Source organism: Chlamydotis macqueenii, chromosome 8 (assembly GCF_036417535.1).
Source record: "Chlamydotis macqueenii isolate bChlMac1 chromosome 8, bChlMac1.mat, whole genome shotgun sequence".
Taxonomy (NCBI): Eukaryota; Metazoa; Chordata; class Aves; order Otidiformes; family Otididae; genus Chlamydotis; species Chlamydotis macqueenii.
This window is the reverse complement of record NC_141563.1, coordinates 36,331,225-36,349,308: the sequence shown is the minus strand read 5'-3', so window position 1 is coordinate 36,349,308 and position 18,084 is coordinate 36,331,225. Positions and strand designations below refer to the sequence as shown.

The window sequence follows — 18,084 nt, the reverse complement described above, 5'->3', positions numbered from 1 at the left end:
CACCTGCCAGGGCTGCGCCGGCGGCAGGGCTGGGCTGGGCTGGGCTGGGCTGAGCTGCGATCCGCTCCCCTCCTCTCCTCTTCCCGGAGCGGCGCCTTCCCCTGAGGGGGCGCGGGGCGGGCTCGCCTCAGCGCCCCGCTTCCCGCCCGCCGGGCGGGGGCGGCCGGAGGGGCGAGCGGCGGCGGCGGCGGCCCGGCCCTGAGGCGGCGGGGAGCTGCGGCCGAGCAGACCCGCAGCGGCCGCTGCGAGGAGAAGGGAGGCAGGGAGGGAAGGGGGGGGGGGCGGCCCCTCCGGAGCCTCCGGCCCTGCCCTGGGTGGGAGCCCAGGCCCAGCACCGCCCGCCGCGGGTGTCCCCTCCCCGCTCCTCAGCCCTCCGGGACGGGCACGACCGACAACCCTGCTGGGCGAAGGTGAGCGCTGAGAGGAGGTCTGCCGCAAATTGGGTAGAAATAAAGCCAATTTATCGTTGCGTCCGCAGGGGCAGAGCCGGAGAGGAAGCAGCTCGGGGCGCTCTGAAGGATTGCTGTCGGAAGCGTGGCCTAAGGCGCGGAGCAGGGGGAGCGGCGGGCCGCGGGAAAGTACGCGGGCTGTACGCGCGGGGAAATGGCCTGGCCGGGCTGGCAGACAGCAGCTGCTGACCTGACAGGTGCAACGGCTTAGAGCGGCCTTCCAGCACCTAAAAGGGGGCTTGGGAGAAACACCAGGAGAAACTTTCTAGCAGGGCCTGTTGTGACAGGACGAGGGGCAGTCGTTTTAAAACAGGAGGAGGCAGATTCAGACTGGATATAAGGGAGAAATTGTTTACCCTGAGGGTGGTGGAGCACCGGCCCAGGTTGCCCAGAGAGGCGGTGGATGCCCCATCCCTGGAAACGTTCCAGGCCAGGCTGGCCGGGGCTCTGAGCGACCTGATCTGGTTGGAGATGTCCCTGCTGCTGGCAGGGGGGTTGGACTGGGTGGGCTTTAACGGTCCTTCCAACCCAACCCATCCCATGATCCCATGTCTATGCTAAAGTCGCTGGCTGGTCACACCACCCCCAAACACCCATGATGGGGTAGATGAGAATAGCTCATTTTACATGATCTCATTAGGGTAGGAACTTCTGTTTGATCCTAACAGTGATGAGAGATCTTTGGGTGTTGATGCCTTTTATCAAAGGCCACGTTTCTGGAGTTACAATGTGAAGAACTTGGTTCACGTTTTAAAAGAGCAAGTTGTGCAGCTGAGGAGCAGTGTTTAAAAGGCTTAAAGAACCCACTCCAGCTCCCAAAACCTCAGAATACAAAAATAAAATGTGTTCATTATAAAATCTTTTGAATTAAGAGCTGAACTCGCCATCTGTGGATGACACACAGACCTTTGATTTTTTTTCCAGTGATTAATGACTGTAGCCTCTGAAAAGTGAACAGAAGGCTGCTGTGTTGTAGCTCTTGTTTGAGTAGCATCCCATCGCCTAGTATCCCACAGCACAGACCACACCAGCTCTTGATAAACCAGTCTCTATGCAGTGCACTGTAAAAGAACAATATTGAATGGAAGTTTTGTCCTGCATCATCATGAAGAGGAAGAAAGATTGTCTGTGTAGCTATAAAACTGAGGGTTAATAACTGCTCGATAGATTTATGAAAAATACATGGAAGTTGCTTTTTAGCAGACACAAAGTATGTAACTAATTATCAACAAAAGTCCAGTTTTTCACTCCTCCCACTTCCAAAAAGGGACAAATTTATTTCTATACATGTAATGCAGAAAAGCGTAAGACTGCCCATAGTTGTAATCCAAGTGATGATTTGGGGTATATACTGTGTTTCCTTCATTACTTCATATTGCAAACGAGGGTACAGAAGTTGGATGTGGAACTAAGGATGCTTGTGTTTGGTCACAGGAGCTGGACTTTGTCATCTCACACAAAAGCAAGACACCAGAGGCTGGGGCAACAGAGACTCAAGCTGAGTTTTGGCAGAAAAATGGAGCTGTCACCTTGCAGAGCAGCCAGCTGTGCTCTTGCCTCTACGACCACCTCCAGTTCCTGCAGAGGAAGGCCACTTGGTGTCATATCGCTGTACTAAGCAGCTGTCCAGGGATAGTTCACCCCTGTGCAAAGCCACAGCGGCCAAAGCAGCCTGCATGGCGGTGCGTGCAGGAGCCGTGATCCTCTGCAAGCCCTGCTCAGGACCTGGGGTGGCTTACGGCCCCGTGCGCTGCCCGACGTGGATGGACACACGCCGGTCTGCACCAACACACAGGCTCTCCCTGCCCTAAGCCTCGCCCTCAGGTAAGGAATGCCTTCATTTTTGTCATCTGAAGGGTCTGCTTCTGGGAAGGAATAAGGCACACAAGTCCCAGAAAAGGCCAGCTAAACCAGCACCAGGTCTAGTCTGCCCTTCTGTACTTCATAGGCCGTTACATTTCACCGGTTTCCTCCTGCTCAGTGTGGCATATTTGGCTAAAGCTTTTCTCCTTACTCACCCAGGAGAAAGTCACTCAAAGTCACCCAGCCTGGGTCAGAAGATAGGATAGAGAAGTCACTGCTTAGCAATCTGCTCACTGACAACAATAAAATTTGTACTTAACACTCTGCTTTGAACTTGTCCCACTTCAGCTTTCAAACAGTGGTTCTTACGCCCTTCCCTGCTAAACCAAAAACTCGGAGTATTTTACATGCTAATCAATCCACTTCCTGATAAGCCAAGCAGATCAAAATCTTCAAATTCATTCTCCATGGCATTTTCTTCACTCTTCAGACATTTTAACCATTTTTTTTTCCTAGGCCTCTCAAAACATGCCAATACCTTTTACAAAATGTGGGCTGCAAAACCATTGGTAGCATTTCAGTAGCATGCAGGAGCAGTGAGAAGCAAATAAGAACCAAGGTGATTTATTTTTTTTTTCCCCCTCCTCCTCCCCCCATATGCTGCCTTGGTCAGGGAGTCATGTGTAAGAAATCTGATCAAGAATCCGATGTGCAAGGGTGTTAAACTTTGTGCAACTCTACAGGGATTCTAGATTTAATCTGTGGTTTAGGTTCAGGCAAATCCTTGATTGTTGGACATGGACTATTTAGGAGAGTTGTCTCTTAACTGCAAGCACCAAACACATGTAAGTTATGGCAGGACGCAAAGTTATTGAATGGTTAAAATAAACCCTTCTCTTCCAGACTGCAAGGCCAGGAAAATTAAAACCTTACTCTTAGTCCCCCACAGCCTTCATGCAGCACACGCTATCTTGTAACTCCCAGCAACAAGAAATATCAGTAATCCCGATTCAGTCGGCGATTCACCGACGCTGGTGAAGTTCCAGAGCCTAATACCAGACAGCAGTGCTTCCCCCTGATGGGAGGAGGGCCTGGTGGGTACTGCCGCACGTTAGCTTGCAGCAGCAGCCTCAAACGCTCCTCCTCTCTCCACACCTCTCTGGCTTTCTGATGTCCTACTGGAAACTTGAATACTGATCGCAAAGGCTGCTACCGGGAGGATGAAATTAAGAAACGCCTTAGAGCTCACGCTGTGATCCTATCTTCCTCTGCTGAATCTGCCAAGTCAACTTCACGAAGTCATCCATGGCATTCAGAAATTCCACCCATCCCGAGCGCTCAGTCTGCACCAGGACTGAACACAAAGCTGCAAAGCTAACTGTTCTTGCACTGCTGGACTGATTTACCAAATGCCATTCCTGAGCACACGTTTTCCCTTCTCAAGAAGCTCTAAACATCCTAGAGGACTTCAGCCCCATAAATCTGCCTGATACCCTGCAAGCCTCGTGACAAGGTTGTGACCGACACTGACCAGTTCTGTACGATCAGTGCCTTTCTCATTCCCCACAGACACCTGCTGAACCCTCAAACACGCAGTAGTGGGGCAAATCCTGACGATTCCCACTCGTGGCGCGTCAGCTCATCTGTTCACAGCCAAGCCTCCCCATTCCTGTGGGAGTCCACAGAGAAGCTGCCCAAAGGCCACCTCCAAGCGTGTCTCTCTGAAGCTAATATCCACAGCTCAGCACAAATTTAGGCCAAGGCGCAGAGATGAAACAGCTTTCCTGGCAGTGAGGAATTGGTCTCCTCCTCTCAGTAGGCAGGAGGGAGGCATCTGTTCTCATGCTTCAACTTTTGACCCTGGGATCCCACTGCCTTCCGTACAGGAACTGGCGGGATAATACACTACGAGGCTTTGAATGCTTTCGGAAGGGGACATCTTTCACGCTAATGGGACCGTGTTCCCCCGCTGCTGGAGCTTTCACTTACAGGGTCCCACAGCGGTCAGTGCACAGATGGCCGGCGATAAACACTGGGGTGCTGACAGCGTAGAGGCGATGCACGAGCGGCCAGTTCAGGCAGTAACTCAGCAGTGGTTTTGGCTGCATTGCTGACACTGAGCTCTCACCAGTCAGTACTGCTTTTCATCTCTGGGTGACTTCTCCAGGAGTAATGCTTTTCATCATCTCCAGGTGACTTCTTACCATTTCTGTCCCATGCTGGTGGATGACTTGACTGCAGTTATTCATGCCTTCATCACCTCTCAGTTGAGGTACGGCAATGTGATGCAGCTGAGAAGGAAGCTCACAGCAGTTCAGGAACTCCAGCTAGCATACAGGACATTGCAGAGCATCACCTCAGCAGCACCAGTAGCCATCCTGGACTCCACGCGAATTCCCATAAAACAAAACCCAGTGCAGGGTTTTCACCTTTCTAATCCTCCGTGCTGCCAGCCCACTGTAGTAGGATCAAATCTGAGGCTATGGAATGAACCAAGAAGTAAATATCATTAATAAATGTGTCACCAATCCTGGCTCCATGTCAAGTGTCCATTTCTTGGGCTTTGCTTTCTCTGCTATAAAAAAAAAAAAATAAAGCAATGTATATGTGAAAGAGGATCTGGAAAAAGTCCCACTTACCAAAATAGGACACTGTTGCATCTGGGTTTTTTTTTTTTTTCCCTGAGGAGACAGGAAAAAAAAAATAACCTGGCAGATGTTAGTCATTTTGCTTAATGCACTCAGATGCTTTGGCGATAAGTGTGGTGGGAGAGCTTGTGCAGAATGGAATAAACGGCTGCAGTGAGGTACTGTCAAAACAGTAAAAAGAAGATAATGTTTCCTATTAAAATAGAAAGGGAGTAAAAGCAAGTGGGTTTTAAATGAGGATGGCTGATATTAGCGATGCTAAAAATAAGGGGAACACGGTCTTTATTCCACTGCCAAAAGAAAGGGGAAAGTGTTTCTGTCTCTAGGGTGAAATTTCTTCCCTCCCCAGTCTCTTCTTTGCCGGTTAGCTAGTTGAGGTTGCACCACGAAGGACATCACTGGCAGAAAGGTCTCCCAGTTCCTGTGGTTCCTGTGCCCAACATGCAGTGCAGCCCCAGAGCTTCCACCAAGACAATCGTTCTCATTTTGTGGTATTTTGCACAATCTTCTGGGTTTGTTCGTGGTTTCACTTTTTCCTCCCTCCAAAATTCCTCTTTTCAGAGAGGATCAGGAGGAGATTTCTTGGTACTGCCAACACCAAGCAGAGAAGATGGCCGGTATCTCCCTCCACAGTTGTCATCTTTCTTCCACGCCTTCAGTTCAAACCCAAATGGCTTTGTCATTTTCTCTCCTCTTCCATAAAGGCCTCGGCACTCGAAAAAGGAATTCAGGTGAAAAAGGAGGGGAGGCTGCAGACTGCTAGGAGATCAATAGGACAGTATGGAAATAGGAGAAGGGAACAAATACCCTGAGTATGGTCAGAGATCAAGGAATTAATTCACTGGCCAGAATTAATGAGTGTTTGTGCTCCCATCTCTGCCCTTCCACCGCAGCTGAAACAGCCCAAGAAGCTCATATGCATCAAATAGAGGGCAATTAAATGGAGTATAGCAGATGCTGTCTGTGCTCCTGTGATCAGGCAATGAAATTCACGCTCCACGTTTAATCCCAGAAGTAGAACTGTTGCTTTCAAGAGCCGAGGAGAGGCCAGACCGAGCAGAGAGGGGCAGGCTGCAGGGCAGGCGCCCCATCCCTGCTTAGCTTCCTCAGAGCATTCTTTGAAACCTATTTGTAAGGCACGAAAGCTAGCTGTGCGGTGAGGGATGCGCTGCCTGTCCCTTCAAAGCTCATTCGGGAGGCTGTTAATCAGTCTCCTCACTCTCACAAATGGATGAGGAGACCGCTGTGGATGCCCAAATTACGCCTGTAAACAGATAAACACAGTGATCCCGGCAGGCCCACCGCGCAGCAGAGTCGCTTCCCTGGAAAAGATCGGCTAGCTTTCCGTACGAAAAGGGCAGTAGCTTACTAAACCACTGAAACGCGTTTTGTTAACTTTAAAGTCTTCTAAATGTAGTTTTTAAGAACAGCCTACTTCTACGCAGCCCTAAATCAAAGCCGAGGACGGTTCACAACCACGGGAATTTCTCATTTATAAACCATCCCGGCTTGAGCAGTCGGGATGTCAGATGGGAAGCAGTGGGATGTCAGGCTGAGTCGGCTCAGACTCCCGCTTTTCTCTATAGACTGAGCTTTAGAAGGGAGGCTGGGCACCAGCGGAATTCTTAGCCCAGGGGCATCACCAGACATTAGCTGGGAAGCACTGGATGCCCTGAAAAATACATGTAAGAGCAGAAAAACGTGTCAGCGGGAAGGTGGATTATTCTGTGCCATGTTTTGGAAAAGCTGGCCGTTCCAGTTGATTTAGTTCAAGGCTCAACAGCTTTCATAACGGGCCCAAAAATGTACCACCGTACCCCAGGGGATGGGGTATTGGTTTTAGCAGGAAGGACAGGACAAGGCTGTTTCTTTCAGGCAAAATACTGAGAAAGGAAGAAGTTTTGTCACTTGGCAGCTGTGCTGTGGTTTCTCCACAGCCTTGGTTGAGGATGCTGAGCACTACACACACTTCCCTCCTCTTCCTCCCCCTCAGCCACCCAGGGTTAGTTGACAAGCCTGGCAGACAGGGAGCTGACTCATCCCACCAAGCCTCCTATGAACATCGAAATCCCTGCGCGGGTCAGAGCGCAAAGCGGCGGTCGGGGTCCCAGCTGACGCTTGCAGAAAAACCTGCTGGGGAATATTTCTGGTCCTCACGGTGAGGACTCGCTGCCTGGCAGCCCGAATCTGCGTGGTGATGCAGCCGGCCCGGTTTATAAAACTGTAGGAGGGAGGGCTGGTCCCTTGGCTAGGTGTTGATGAATTCTGTGAGAAAATAGCTGCTAAGAATATTTTTCAGCTCTTGTCTTGCATAACAGCTAGGGCTGGAAGGTCCTTGTATTTTTACGAAGGAATTGGCTAAAGCTCAGTCTAATAAACTGACCTGGTCACATCTAACAGACACAAGAAATTAAGTATTGACATTAAAGCAAGCATTCTTCATCTGTTGGGAAACGTTTGAGTCTTGTGAAGTGCCAGTATTCCAGCCACTTAGTTAATTAAACATTAGTATTTTACATGGAATGGAAAAATAAGTTCGCTTTGAAACAAATATTAAAGGCTCAAAACAAAACACAGGTTTAAGGTCACTTATCCTTAACAGATAGTTACAACCACAGCTTTCAATGATGTTTCAACCAGTTCTCCCAGTAGACCTTTTTCTTCCCACATCAGTTGTGGAAATCCCAAGGGATGATTCTTGCACAACTGATTCATCATAGAGGAAAATGACGCTTTTGCAAATTATACCTTAAACTTGTTCAAACCCGGCAGGACACAGTCCTGGACAGCCTGCCCTGGCTGACCCTGCTTTGAGCAGAACCAGGCAGCCTCCAGAGGTCCCTTCCCACCTCCCTTATTCCACAATTCTGGTCACGCAGTAGTTTTTCCGGCAGGATATTTGCAAATCACCAGCCCGAGTTGGATATGCGCTCATCCAAATAATCTGTTCTGCATGCCATTTCCTTACAGCTGCTTAGGAGAAATCATTTTATGTGATCTAAAAAAACGCCAGCTATTGCATTTTATGATATCTGTGCCCATTTTGTTCTAACGCAGATCTCACCATTCCTCCAGGCAGCTTTCCAAGCCTCCATCCCAAAGTCCCAGGTGCTCTGGCCAGACCAGGTCTGGTGAAGGCAGCTGGAGGAAACACATCCCAGTGACTGCTGGGCAGAGCCGCAGCGGTGAGACAGGCCTGAGGGGAAGCCAGCCCGCGGGCTGGGATCAGCAGGGTCCAGAGGAGTGCTCCTCCAGCACAGCCCAGCCCAAGGAGGGGGTGAGGGCCCAGGGCTGGGCTTAAGTAGACCCCTGGGCAGGGGTGTGGGTGGAGGCCCCAGGTGAGGCTGCTCAGGGCCCTCCTTTCCACTTTTCACAGGCGCCTCTGCCCTGCAAAGTGATTTGCTCTCCTGCTACCAGGAGAAATGACACGAGCCGCATCACGGTCACTGCCCGTCATGAGCGTGAGGCGTGTTCAGCAGCCTCATCCCACCTTTCACGCTGCTGCACGTAATGAAACGGGCCCTTCTCCCGCAGCCTTGGGCCTCCCTCCGCCAGTCTGGATCTGCAAGTCTGAGCCTGGACAGATGTCTGTGAGCTGGCCTGGGACACTCGGTCTTGGAAGTCTGTAAGGCGTCTGGATGACAGGTCCCTACCGCTTGCCGTTTTCCTGAGATAAATCCAGCAGCAGGACGAACATGACCGTTAGCATTCCCGAGCTTCTCGTCCCCTTTTGCAGTCGTTCATCTCGACTGCTGACCTCGTTCTCCTTAGGAATCAGACTCTTTCGGTGATCTGAGCCAGCCTTCTGCTTTTCCTCTTCCAGGTCGCTGTGCTTCATAAACAGGGCACAGAACGGTCGTCGCTGGCGCCCTGTCTCCTCCGGCTTGCTCAGCGCTGCGTGCAGCCTGCCAGCACCCCTTGCAATCACCCGACGCTCTTCGCAAGGTGTTTTTCTTCGCTCCTTTGCTGCAGCTCACCTCCAGCTTGGTCTGCAGTACGAGGTTTGTTCTGGCTTTTTTTTTTTTGTTGCCTTTGCCTGCGCGCGCACACACACACACACAAACTCACAAATGCAGAGTGCGGCCCAGGTGAGCTACAGAAAACAGCTACATGTCTGTAGGGTTAATCTGGGAAATGCCCAGGGCTGTGATTTTTCTCCACGTAAGGAGGTTTACAAAGGTAAGGTCTCCCTCAGCTTTCTTGTTTGCATCTGGGTTTTTCACTAGATTTAGAAAACCACGTTCGAAATATGGGTCTAGTTCAGTCAGGGTACAACTCCACTAATATAACCCACTTTACAAAACAATTAATTCACTAGGCTCAGCTAACGAACGTCAGCTCTCTAAAATCTTACCAAAGCAGTAGTCGTTTAGATTGTCAACCTGTGGGTTTTTGGAGTGTGAAAAAGGATCTCAGATTGGCAAGAAAAGTCTCACTGTCTTTCACATGCTGCATTTTGCCTGCAAAAAACAGAGCAAGTTTTTAAAACAACAAAAAAAAACCCCTGTGTTTTCGTCTGTCAGTAACTGATCCAACAAAAAGAAGTTAGAAAAAACCAAGATCAAATAAACAGCAGTTGTTGAGAGCAATGAACGTCAGCTGTATCGCTGACCGCTTTCCTGGCAGGCAAGACGAGAGTCAGGCTGTGGTCTGAGTGGAGGAGTTTGGCACCGGATGCTGAAGGTGCACGGTCAGCTTACAAAACATGGGGCAGAATCTCTTCTTCCAAACCCACGCTACCCAAATCACCATCAAAGCAGAGATTTTCCCTCCTTGGCCCATTAAAGCCGGGCGGGCCGTGAAGGGCTCATTTCCCGCTGGCGTTTGGCCCTTCTCCTTTGCCTCGGACACCGCCACAAGCCTGGCTCGTGTTTCTGGTGGCTGTCACCGCGCAATGGTTCTGGGCAGCACCGTGAAGGTGCCACAAAGCGGCGCTTGCGTTGAAATACATCTTCAGATACGCTGAGTTTAGATCTCTGCAGAAGCCGGTGCCGTTCTAACCTTGCTGATGCAAGAGCGTAGGAGCGGCTGCTGCAGCAAGGTAGCTCCAAGCGGTTTAGAGAGCAATCTGAAAACCCCGGATAGGAAACGGGCTGTTAGTCACCGGAGGGCGATAAGGACCGGGCTCCCAGTTCAACACCTGTTTTCATATCCGGCTGATCGGGAAGAGAGCAGGAGGGACCCGCGGTTATAAAACAAGGTGCACAGAAAATGTGCTGCCGTCTCCTGCCCACCTCTGCGTAAGCCTCCCAGCTCTGCCTTGCCAGCTTTGATCGGGGAGAATTAACAGCGAGTCTGCCCCTTGGCTTCCCCACCGCGTCCGTTCTTCCTCACAAAGTGCCGCGGTGGAGAAGCAGTTGCTTTCAATACTGAAACGAGTTTCTCTGCTGAGAAGCAGCTTTGCAAAAGGAGCACCACAAAGTTTTGTGTTTGTTGTCCTTAATGCCCGGGTTTAGGGACGTAAATGGACGTTTGACAAGTCATTTTCAGGGACAGGCAATGAGCTTCGTGTGCCTTCAGAACGGAGCTATCTAGGACCGCGCAAAGAGGCACTGTGCGGTGCTGCTGGAAGGAAAGGTGAGACAAGACACTAATTACAGCTGAAATACAAACAGAGGTGCGCGCTGCTGTGACCTTTATCGCACACAGGCTCCACGCAGCCCAGAGAGCTCCCTGTCCCAGGCTTTTCGTCAACGTTAAAAGCTCCCCCAGGATCTCCTTTCCGCCATCTCTCTTCAGCATTTGTTCCCCGTTCATTCCCGAACAGCAGGACTCCGCGTTATTCCGTAAGCCATCAAGGGTGATGTTCAGATCTCCTAGTGAGAGTTTCCCCCTGCCTTTCCCTGCTTTGCCGAAGACAGCCCTTGCATAAGAAACTCCTGATGGGTAGTAATTAATTAGCGCCCCACACAGACAATTCACTTTTCTTTTGTTTAGGATAATTAGCGAACAGAACACCACCTGCCAAAACCAAGCGGTTTTCCGTCCACGAGGGTGCTGCCTGTTTCCTGTTTGGCTCTTCTTGAAAGGAAATTATTTTTGCGGGTGCTTTTGGCCGTCCTGGGGCTGCGAGCCAGCAGCGCGCTGCTCCGTTGTGCAAGCCACCACGCTGCCACCGTGCCTGTGCGAACGGCGGCGTCCGGCCACTGGGTCAAGTGCTGGGAAATCTCGGGGGTTTATTGTTGCACGGCGGAAAAATCTGTGTTTTTATATCGCTGGGGGACTGCCTTGCCAACTTGGTGTCCACCAGTACCCCCAGGTCCTTCTCTGCAGAGCCGCTTTCCAGCTGGCTGGCACCCATCCTGTACTGGTGCGTGTGCTGGGGGCACAATTCCTCCCCCGTGCAGGACTTGGCATTTTATTTTGTTGAGCTTCGTGAGGTTCCTGTCGTTTCTCCAGCTTGGCCAGCTGCGTCAGGCGTTCCTCCATCCTGGAGCGCGCGTTTGGTGGGAGAGCAGATCACGCAACGGAGCTGCTGCGCTCCCGCGGGGAGAAACGGGGTCTCTCTCGTCAGAGAGGCGCGGGGATGCTCGGCGATGGGGAGCGCTCTCCTCTGCCCCCGGCCGGCACCGACCCACGGAAAACGGAGCCAGTGGGCGACAGCGGGGCTTTGGCTGCTCCAAAAAATGAATACTCCTCCCCCTGCACACATAACGGTTTGGGGTTTGGTTGGTTTTGTTTTACAGGAGCGTGTCCTGTCTCCTCCTGCCTCCCCGGCCCCCCCATCCACTGGCCACCCAGTTTAGCGCAGGTTCCCCGGGCGCTGCTCTGGGGGGGCACTGCAGAGGTGAGGTAGAGGAGGGAGCGAGGTGTGGATTTCAGCCCTTTCCCGTGGAGGCGTCAGGGAGACAGTGGCTATAAAAGATATACCTAAAGAGGTGATTTTACCTCTTCTGTGTTTATTTAAAGGCAAAAACCCCACCAGCTCACAACAAACTGGCCGTTTCTTCGGAAAAAAAGCTTTCGGTGTCTCCATTGGTCCCTCTTTCCCTCCAGCATCCGGCTGCAACTCCCGTCTGCGTCGCAGGACTTTTCCTTACCTGTCCAGAAATAACGGATCCATTGATCCTCCTCGCTTCCCGGGGCAGAGCGGTGCCACGTGTCCCCCCGGCTCCGCGGTGCTTGCGGGGACACGCCAGTTCCCGTGGGGCAGCCCCATACCCAGAGCGGGACTGCGCGGCGCAGAGCGGCGAGCGCGCGGGGCAGAGAAACGCCCGGCGGCTTGTAAAGTGAAATAACGCGGGGCAGGGACACGGGGCTCCTGCCCCACGCCGGCAGCGCCTGGCAGCTGGCGATGGCTCCTCGTAGAGGAAAAAAAATTAGTTCAGGGTTTATTCAAGAGGAAAAGGAAAACCCGAGCCCTGTTTTACTGCAGACGCTTAAACCCAGGGCTGGTTGCACAGATCAGCGGCTCAAAGCCAGAATAACAAGCTACACGTGTACAAAACGTGAAAACCAGTTTCTTGCTGCTTCAAACATCAATTGTAGAGGTGTTTTTTTTTTTAAAAAGGGCGTTTAACTGTAGCTGCAAGTGACATGTAAGAGGAATAACGATGCGTTTGGTTAATTTTCATAGATAAATGAGCTGTACTCCTGAATGCTGCTCAAAATTAATTTGCAGGAGCCTACTACCAGGGCTTGCTGTGGACTGCGGAAGCTGCACACGGTTGCTCCTAATTGCCTGTCCAGTTTGAACTGAAAAGGCCTTTCCTGGCAAGTACGGAGACGTGGGGGAAAAAATCTCTGCAAAATGAGCAGCTTTGCTGGGAATTGTTTGTAGCACAGGCACGGGTGTACTTCTGGGGAAGCACCAACAGTTCTGCTGTTAGAAGCAAACGGAAACGGTGCTGGGTTACTCGCGCAGCCCAGCCGCGGGTTTAGGGTGCCACCGCGCTCTGGGGACGCTCCGAAATGCCTTTCTGCAGCATTTCCCTCCCCTCGCCGAGCCCCAGGGCAGGCGGGAGCCTCCGGCTCTCCCAGGCACCCAGCCCGGGGCGGCCTCAGCCCAGGTGGAGACGACGGTCACCCCCAAAACCCGCTCTGCCCCAGCAACCCTCCGACGCAGACCAGGCCCGGACCCTGCTCCCTGCCTTCTCCCGTCTCTTGGCAGGGACTTCCCAGCTCTCTTGCCCAGGACAGACACCAAGCGTGGACTCCTGGCTCCGTTCCGCTTCGGCCAGCCTGGAGCACCCAGCTGCGGGCGCGAGCCGCTCCTCCCAGCCCTTCGCTGGGTGAAAGAGCCTCGTCCCTGGGCACCCGCTGCCACCGCAGCCGCTCGCTTTGCGGTGAGCGGGAGCTCCGATTCTGGCTGTGACATTCCAGCTGCCAGGGAAACTCCTCCTGGGAGATTAACACCGGTTTTTCTCTGATAACTTGAATGCTAAATGTGTAATAGCGTATTTAAATTTCGCTGGCTTTCATCAGAAAATGCCTGAGAGGGGGTTGTCCTTGGAGTACTCAGCTTCGTTCAACAAATTTACCTGAATTTGAGGGACAAAAATAACGGTGGGAAGATGCGGTAACTGACCCCCGCTCTGAATTTCCTCTCCCAGCGGCAGGTGCTGCGCGCAGGAGTGGCCGGAGCTGACACCATCGCCGGAGAGCAGAGCCGAGCCAGGCGGCAGCAGGTGGCGGATTCGGGATCCGCAGGGTTTGGCTTTGTTCAAGCGCGAAGGAAGGTGAAGAGCGGGGCTGAATGTCCATTTGCTGGGGGTGAAAATGCCCGCCTGAGCCAGCGGTGGGAAGCGTTTATTGAGTGAACTCGTGCAGCGCTGCCCTGCCCTTGGCCGTGGGGCAGCGCCTGGGCTCACCCCGCGCTATCAGAAACTCGGGGACTGGCGCCGTGGTGCAGAGGGTGCTTCAAAAAACGCACACCTACACTAAGGGATTAAATTGCTTGGTCCTACAGAAATTGCACTTCAAATCTTTTATTTTTGCTGAAGCAGAAGAGGTTGGCTGATATTTGCAGCATTTCTTACATTCACAGCAGGGATTTGTGTAAATACCTAGCCATTTGTTTTTCTGAGGAGGACCTCTGGCCGTTAGGAAAACACCGTGACTGGGATGGCAGAGGCGCCCAGGACAGGCTGGACCCCCCGGCCGCCGGTTTCCGGATACCCACCCCCTTCCGCTGAGGGAACGCGTTCTGCACCTTTTTAACACAGCAGCCCTCAGGCTGCAGGCGCCGCAGCTCTCCTGCCACCAGCTCTGAGGCACGTCAGAGTCCCGCGCCACCTCCTGCCTTTTCCCACTTCCCAGGAAAGCCTTCCCTGGTTCCCTCAGCTGGTCGTTCCCATGGTTAATGGCGCTCCGGTCCTTCGGGAGTCACCGGCTGAGGACTTGGTATGGTCAGATCAACATGAGCCTTTCATTTCTTGAGAAAGACGATCTTCAAACACAACTAAGTAATTTTTCCAGACAGAGTAATTAAAGAAATCCGAACCTCACGATGAACCATGCGTTCATCGTCCCAGCCTACAGAGAACAATGCCGCCCCTTCTCGCTTCCCACAGCAAGAGTTCCGGCAGCCGGGGGTGCTGTGGGGGCACGGGGCAGGGAGGCTCTCCTCTGACAGAGGCGATGGGTTACACCACGGCAGCTCTCACTAAACCGCGTTTCGGAATCTGGCTCTTCCACCCCAAATTCAGCTGCTCCACACGAGGGATCCCTGCGGCGTTAGCTGGGGGCGCCGGCGGGGCGGCCGACCTACGCGAGCCTCCCGGCATTGCCAGACTTCCGTGCCCAGGGGGTGCTGGGTCTGGTGGACAAACCCCCAGGAGAGGCAGAGTCCCGCACGGAGTCCGTGCGCAGGGCACGCCCAGGACCCTGGAGGTCGTGCCACACCAAGCTCGCGTGCCAGCAGCAGTGAATTTCTTTTTTTGGGTGAATTCCAAGGTTAGCGTTCACCTGGGCGCTCATCACAGCTTCACTCCGGGAACGCTGCAGGAAGCTCCTCAAGGCTTCAGGTTTGTCCCTGCAGCCTTGGATCGCACTTTCAAGTCACAAGGCGTTTTGGATGCTTACACAAAACGTGGTTTAATTCCCCCGCCATACCTAATATCCGTGAAACACGCACACGAGACTGCTGTCGCATTCAACACCCAGAAACGGAGACCCCCAGGCAGAGCCAGGTCAGCAGCGCGTCTGAGAAAAAGCCGCGGGGTTTTTGGTAAAGCTTGCCTTCAGTTCAAAGTGCAGGTAAATACTCGCTTTGGTCCCTTTTGCTCCGTAGAATTTCTCATCTCTAACATATTACAGGGTTTCCACACCTCTCCTACCATTTACTAGTGTTGCTGGGTGTTTCCCTTTTGTTTTTAAGTGCCTACGTAAGTTTTACACAAATTCAGCTTTGGAATACACAATACATCCATCTTAGCTCCTCAAAATAGCTCTTTGAAAATGAATACAAAAATATTTCCTAACTATAAAGTAGAAAAAATATATTTGGCTTGCACTATATTTTTGGTTTTCTTTACGTGCCGATCCCAGAAATACAGCTGAGCTGTACGATCTCATGGTCAACGTCAAAAACGTGGACGCTTCACTTCCAAGTGCATCGTTTCACCCCCGCGATTAACGCGGCCACAAGAATTTTTATTCTTTCTCTTCTTGCAAAATCCTAACTCTTCACTGGAGCCGTTCCTCCTTCAAGGCGTGTTTTGTACCCTGAGGCACTGTTCTGCACGTCTCCTTGATGCTGCTGGTGAATATTTTCAATCGACTTTAAAAAAGCCCCCACACCACCAGCCAGTTTGCCGTCAGCGGTCAGGGCCTCCCTCCCAACACAGCGTTCCGCGGGCTCTTTCACGTGGATCACCGGTGTATTCACAGGCCCCATTTAACGCAGGTGTCAGCTAAGCAATAAATACATCAGGATTTTGGAGGAAAAAAAGCCTAGCAAACGTATTTGGTGTTTGTATGGTGCGTGCATTTACCACCAGTCCGAGCGGATACCGACGCATCGTAACCTGGCCGTCTGTCTGAGCATCTGGGGGCTGCACCGCGTCCAGGTCGACTCCCTCTGTAGCACTCTGTCCCAAATAATTCCCAGTGAACGACACACCGCTCAGAACACCACACGTGTACGTATTTCCATCTACATATTAGGTCGCGCCTGTCTATCTCGCCCTTGGGGTCCCCAAAGCCTAGAACAGGAACGCTGCGGGTGGTGGGACACCGGCCCAGGCTGCCCAGAGAGGCGGTGGATGCCCCATCCCTGGAACCATTCCTGGCCAGGTTGGCCGGGGCTCTGAGCAACCTGATCTGGTTGGAGATGTCCCTGCTCCTGGCAGGGGGCTGGACTGGGTGGGCTTTGAAGGTCCCTTCCAACCCAAACCATTCTGTGATTCTATGATGTCCACAACCAGGCCTGCAAAAGTCCCGACTCCTCTACCTCTCCCATCAGCACTGACGGCACCCGGAAGGTGCTGCCGTGCCCTGGCTGGTGGCCAAAGAGGGCTTACAAATCTGGCGAAGGCTCTGCCCTGGGGACAGACCGCAGCCCAGCACAGAGCCTGCGGAGCGAGCGTTCGCACCGACCGCGCCACATCCATCCTCTCACCTGGACGCCTACGGCACGGAGCCCAGTTTCAAGCGCGGTTCTTCACTGGGGTGCTCACATACACCCAGCAGGCACCGACAGTGGGTAGGTAATTTGGCACCGGAGGCTAACTTGGACACAATCAGATCTCTACAGGAAAGCCTCACATCGGAAAATTAGGTCAAGAAATGGAATTTCTTCCTGCTAAAATCCTGGCGCTCAAATACAGAGCCAGTTACCCAGCTTCCAAACAGGAGAGCTCCTGAACGAAGGCAGGAGAGGGAAAACCAGGGAAATGCATCAACACCTAAAAAACCCCCTAGCCGTTAAAAGTATCTAATTACGGCGTGAGGGCTTAGGAGTTGTTCTCTGCGGTCTCTTGCACCTTGGCAGCAGCCATCTGGAACTGCGGCACGTACGGCACAACGGCTTTGTATTTAAGGCTGCTTTGGATAAAGGCATTTAAATCGGGAGGTGCGTGCTGACGAAACCTCACATCTCTGAGCAGATCGGCTGCAGGGAGCGGACACATCACCCCAGAACTTTCCGTTAAAAAAATGTCATTTTCTCTTTTCTCCAGGGATGTCATCCCCAGGTAACACGGGCCCCGCTCAGGACTGTCTCCATCCGTGAAAGCGTCATCCTGATCTGAAGGCTCGGAAAATCCCTCCGAAGAAATAAGGGAAAGGGAGAGAGCCTTGCTGGGCTGCCTGCCGGGCGGGTCGGGTAACACGAGGAACGCCCCGCTTCCCAGCTCCCAGGGGCCACTCGAGAGGGCGCCCGGAACCAAGGAATCTTCCGCTAAGAAGCATCGATCAAAACAACTTCTCAGATTCGTTTTCTGGTCGTAAAGCCCACTCGATCTGGAGCTACTGACAACGGTGGCGTATTTAACATCGGACTGCCTTGTAATTTCTCCGCTGCTTTGGTCACCGTGGGAGCTCCCCGAGAAGCTGCTGCTATTGAACTGGCTGCTAGAGCAAGCAGAGTCACGTTCAGAATCTTCCATTTTTGTAAACATTGAATCGATTACTAAAAAATCTTGCGCGTCTTCTTTTTTCACCGCTCTAGTAACGCTGATGTCTTCCAGCACTATTTCTGGCTCGAGCAGAAGAGGCTCAAACGACATTGCTTCGGGGTGCTTGATAAAAAGATGCTCCAAGGTTTCAGGCTGGAAGAAAAGACAGATTTTCATGCTCATTATTTAGCTTTATTTCAGTAAGAAGCTGCTGATTTTGACAACCACAGACAAAACCCCCATAGTTTTACTACGAGTATGTAGCTGAAAATCCTCTAAGCCACATTTCCTCTTTCCTTAATGTCTGCGTGTTGCTGAAGATAGAGGGGTAAGACCAAAAAAAAAGCAAGATCCTGTTTGTGCTGCAAAGCAAGCGCTCTGGGAAGCGCTGAGTGCCCCAGCCAAGCCAGCGTAACATTTAAGCTCACACAGAAGCAGCCGAACGGTCCCGTTCTTTCCAACATTAAAAAACGCGCACGTGGTCAAAAACACACGCAAGTGCTTTGCAAAACAAAGGTCTTATGCCCCTAGATTTCCTTGGCTTTCTAGTTAGATGGTATAAACAACAGTCTCAATCATTTACATGTCCACTGAAGTAACTTTCCCTGCTAGGATTATATTCCTTAG

At 52.2% G+C, this 18,084-nt stretch overlaps 1 protein-coding gene and 1 long non-coding RNA gene across 2 annotated transcripts in view; one reads left to right on the top strand and one right to left on the bottom strand.

The window, feature by feature from the left end:
• Nucleotides 1-270: 270 nt before the first annotated feature.
• Nucleotides 271-15,342, top strand: LOC147600009 (uncharacterized). Its single transcript, XR_015259169.1, has 5 exons — nt 271-410; nt 1,884-2,273; nt 8,724-8,901; nt 12,477-12,613; nt 13,453-15,342. It is a non-coding gene; the product is annotated as an uncharacterized LOC147600009 (long non-coding RNA).
• A 145-nt stretch (nt 15,343-15,487) lies between these two features.
• The window catches only part of LEPR (leptin receptor), a 34,864-nt gene continuing 32,267 nt past the window's right edge, over nt 15,488-18,084 (bottom strand). The window contains exon 19 of the mRNA XM_086753160.1: nt 15,488-17,610. Within this exon, the coding sequence (XP_086609286.1) occupies nt 16,795-17,610 (816 nt within the window). The 3' untranslated portion in view covers nt 15,488-16,794. The remainder of the gene's footprint in view (nt 17,611-18,084) is intronic.